This window comes from Phoenix dactylifera, chromosome 5 (genome assembly GCF_051530095.1).
Source record: "Phoenix dactylifera cultivar Ajwa chromosome 5, Ajwa_hap1_PhDact_Kaust_v1.1, whole genome shotgun sequence".
NCBI lineage: Eukaryota > Viridiplantae > Streptophyta > Magnoliopsida > Arecales > Arecaceae > Phoenix > Phoenix dactylifera.
The window spans coordinates 20,034,226-20,036,835 of record NC_143194.1 but is presented as its reverse complement, the minus strand read 5'-3'; the positions used below and the strand labels follow the sequence as shown (position 1 = coordinate 20,036,835).

The 2,610-nt window shown below is 42.6% G+C and overlaps 1 protein-coding gene across 1 annotated transcript; it reads right to left on the bottom strand.

The window, feature by feature from the left end:
• Positions 1 to 1,209: 1,209 nt before the first annotated feature.
• KDR (basic helix-loop-helix (bHLH) DNA-binding superfamily protein) lies at positions 1,210 to 2,302 on the bottom strand. Its single transcript, XM_008798907.5, has 2 exons — positions 1,673 to 2,302; positions 1,210 to 1,554 (listed from the first exon to the last, which is right to left on the bottom strand). The coding sequence occupies exons 1-2, from the start codon at positions 1,796 to 1,798 to the stop codon at positions 1,402 to 1,404; spliced, it is 279 nt and encodes a 92-aa protein (XP_008797129.1). The 5' UTR covers positions 1,799 to 2,302; the 3' UTR covers positions 1,210 to 1,401.
• Between the last annotated feature and the right edge of the window lie 308 nt (positions 2,303 to 2,610).

Here is a 2,610-nt window from a genome sequence, read left to right as displayed (position 1 = left end):
ATTTTTTACTTGGTGAAAGCCTACTAGCTTTAGAAGTCATCTGTATTCCCGCACATTTTTGCATTGTAGTATTCGCAAACATGGTTGCTCGTAACTCTTAGTAGATTTATAATGCATTTATTCTCAAAAAAGAAAAAGGTATATAATGCATTTCTTCTTGTTAAAATTTATCATCTTTGTTTTTATTAACTAATAATGTATATATACTTTTTCCTCTACTAGTAGTCCTAGAACCGGCTAGATCGATGGCTTCTTTTTCTATTTCTTGATGAAAGGTATACGTCATTACGGGGTTGAGTTAAAAGGTGGTAAATATCTGTCTAGCACATGAAGAAAAAAAAAATCTGTTGAATAAATGAAGTGGAAGCCTAATTAGTTCGAAATTTCGTTTATTCGGTTTGGTGCAATATCCTACATCGGTTTCATACCAGGAGTTAGCTCAGATTTCTTACATTTCATTTCTTCTTTTTATTTCATCTCGGCTTGTTCATAATTGAAGCCGTGAATTAATTTAATCCAAACAGCTCAAATCCACGGAATCGAGCTCGGTGGGCCAACTTTATGTCATGCATACAGTTGTATACAGTTCCGTTGTTAATGTGCATTTGTGCCTCCAAATGCACCTGGAGCCACTTAAATTTGAGCTGGCAATGGGTACGACCTGCCTAAAACTGTCAATATCCAAGGGATGCTTCATGTTTATGCTGGCATTGAACTATGCCCTCTCCCCAGCCCAATGGTAACTTGAGCAGCGATATTTCGCACGATCAATACTAATATAAGTGGCAGTTGTTAAAATAAAATTACTGTGGAAAGCATTCATAGGTATTTTGACAGAGAGAAGAAATACTGAAAACTGGATTCAAGTTTTTGGAGCAAGTTTGGCACTCCAAGCGCAGTGATGACTTCATCTTCAGAAGAAAATGTGAAGCGTGAGTTGATGAGCTGTGCATATATACTATCGTTCTAAAGATTAGAAATCCTAGAGATTCTAAAAATTTAACCTATCCTTGTCTTGAAACTAACCCCCACTAACATCAAAAGAACGCAGCACGCTTTCTGTTGCATCCTTATTAGCAGTGCAGTTCCAAGGTTAAGGCAAGACACATATCAAGACTATCCACATCCATTGGGCCTCCCAATTAGAACAGGGTCAGAAAACCATTTTATAATATGGAGTTATCCATGATCAAATATAGAGATTCTAGGGATAATAAATCACCTTGCTCCATAGCAAAATTTAGCTCTGGGTACAAAAAGAGATCAAGCATAAGTAGAGTACATGGAATACGAGTGCAAGCCTCATTAAGCTAAAAGCATAGGGGGGCTTCTAACTGCATTTTACTTCATTCTATGGCAACAAACACCAACATATAGCAACCAAAATCTAAAACCGGTCCATCACATGAGCAAACTCCTGATGATCGCTGCTTGAGCACTGCTCGCGTCCGTCGTGGCAAGCAGCTCTGACAGCCGCTCACTCAAATCATCCACTTCTCGGTGCAGGTTTCTAATGTAGCTACAAGTGTCCTGCAGGACCCTAGCCGCCGACACCTGCACCCAAAGATTAAAACCCTAAGCACCATCTAAATCCAACGAACGTTGCAGTGGAAATAAGAGAAAATGAGAGTATGAAACACAAAGATATACAGGAGGTTGGCATGATACCTACCCTTTCGTTGCTCCTAATGCCGGCTTCAGGGAGCAGCGCCTGCAACTTGGACACAAGATCATTGATCTGTTCATCAGTGATCCTCGATGAGCTTGACTGCCTTGATCGAGACCTCCTGCTGGACATCTTTGTCAGTGATGGGATATGTTGATCTTTAGTGTAGCTTCAATCAGAGACAAGCTAGGGAGGTAAGGGTCTAAGAGACTAAGCTAGTGTCAATTTTATATGTGGAAGAGAATGAAGAGAGCCAAGTTTGAGGGACAAAAGTTAGTGAGATGAGGGATGGAAGATGAGACAACGGAAGCTGGAGAGAGATGTCAGGAGAAGTTATGTTAGGAGAGCGAGCGGGCGAGTGAGCGAGAGAGAGAGAGAGAGAGAGAGAGAGAGAGAGAGAGAGAGATGGGTGAGTGGAAGAGGCAATGAACACAGAACAGTAGAGGTCTTGATGGGCGGAAGACAGGTGCATGGGAGAAGGAGATGGGCAAGGGTTGTATTTAAATAGGGGCGGGCGAAGAGAGAGAGAGAGAGAGAGAGAGTCACATCTGGGGACTGTGGGTGTCCGCAAGCGGAGAAATTAGTGGAGAAATTATTAGATTCACATCTGGGTTTGCGGGGGACGGCGAAATGCTTCGAGCGGGAGCCAACGACGACTCCGGACGAGTTCGATCTTATCGGTTGGATCAGGTCCACCAAATCGGTGGTGGACCAGTCCAACCATAAAGGAGCCTGCATACATACAGGCGTATTTGTGCGTCTCTTTGTGGTTGGACTGGTCCACCACCGAGCTGGTGGACCTGGTCCAACCAATAACTTCACCTCATGTCAGAGGAAACCACGCAGGCCATGTTATCTTGTTATTTAAATATTTGTGTCACTTACTATAAAATAGATGCAGGCTTAGTGGGGCCTTGGCGCCCGAAGAAAATCTTGGCTTAGTA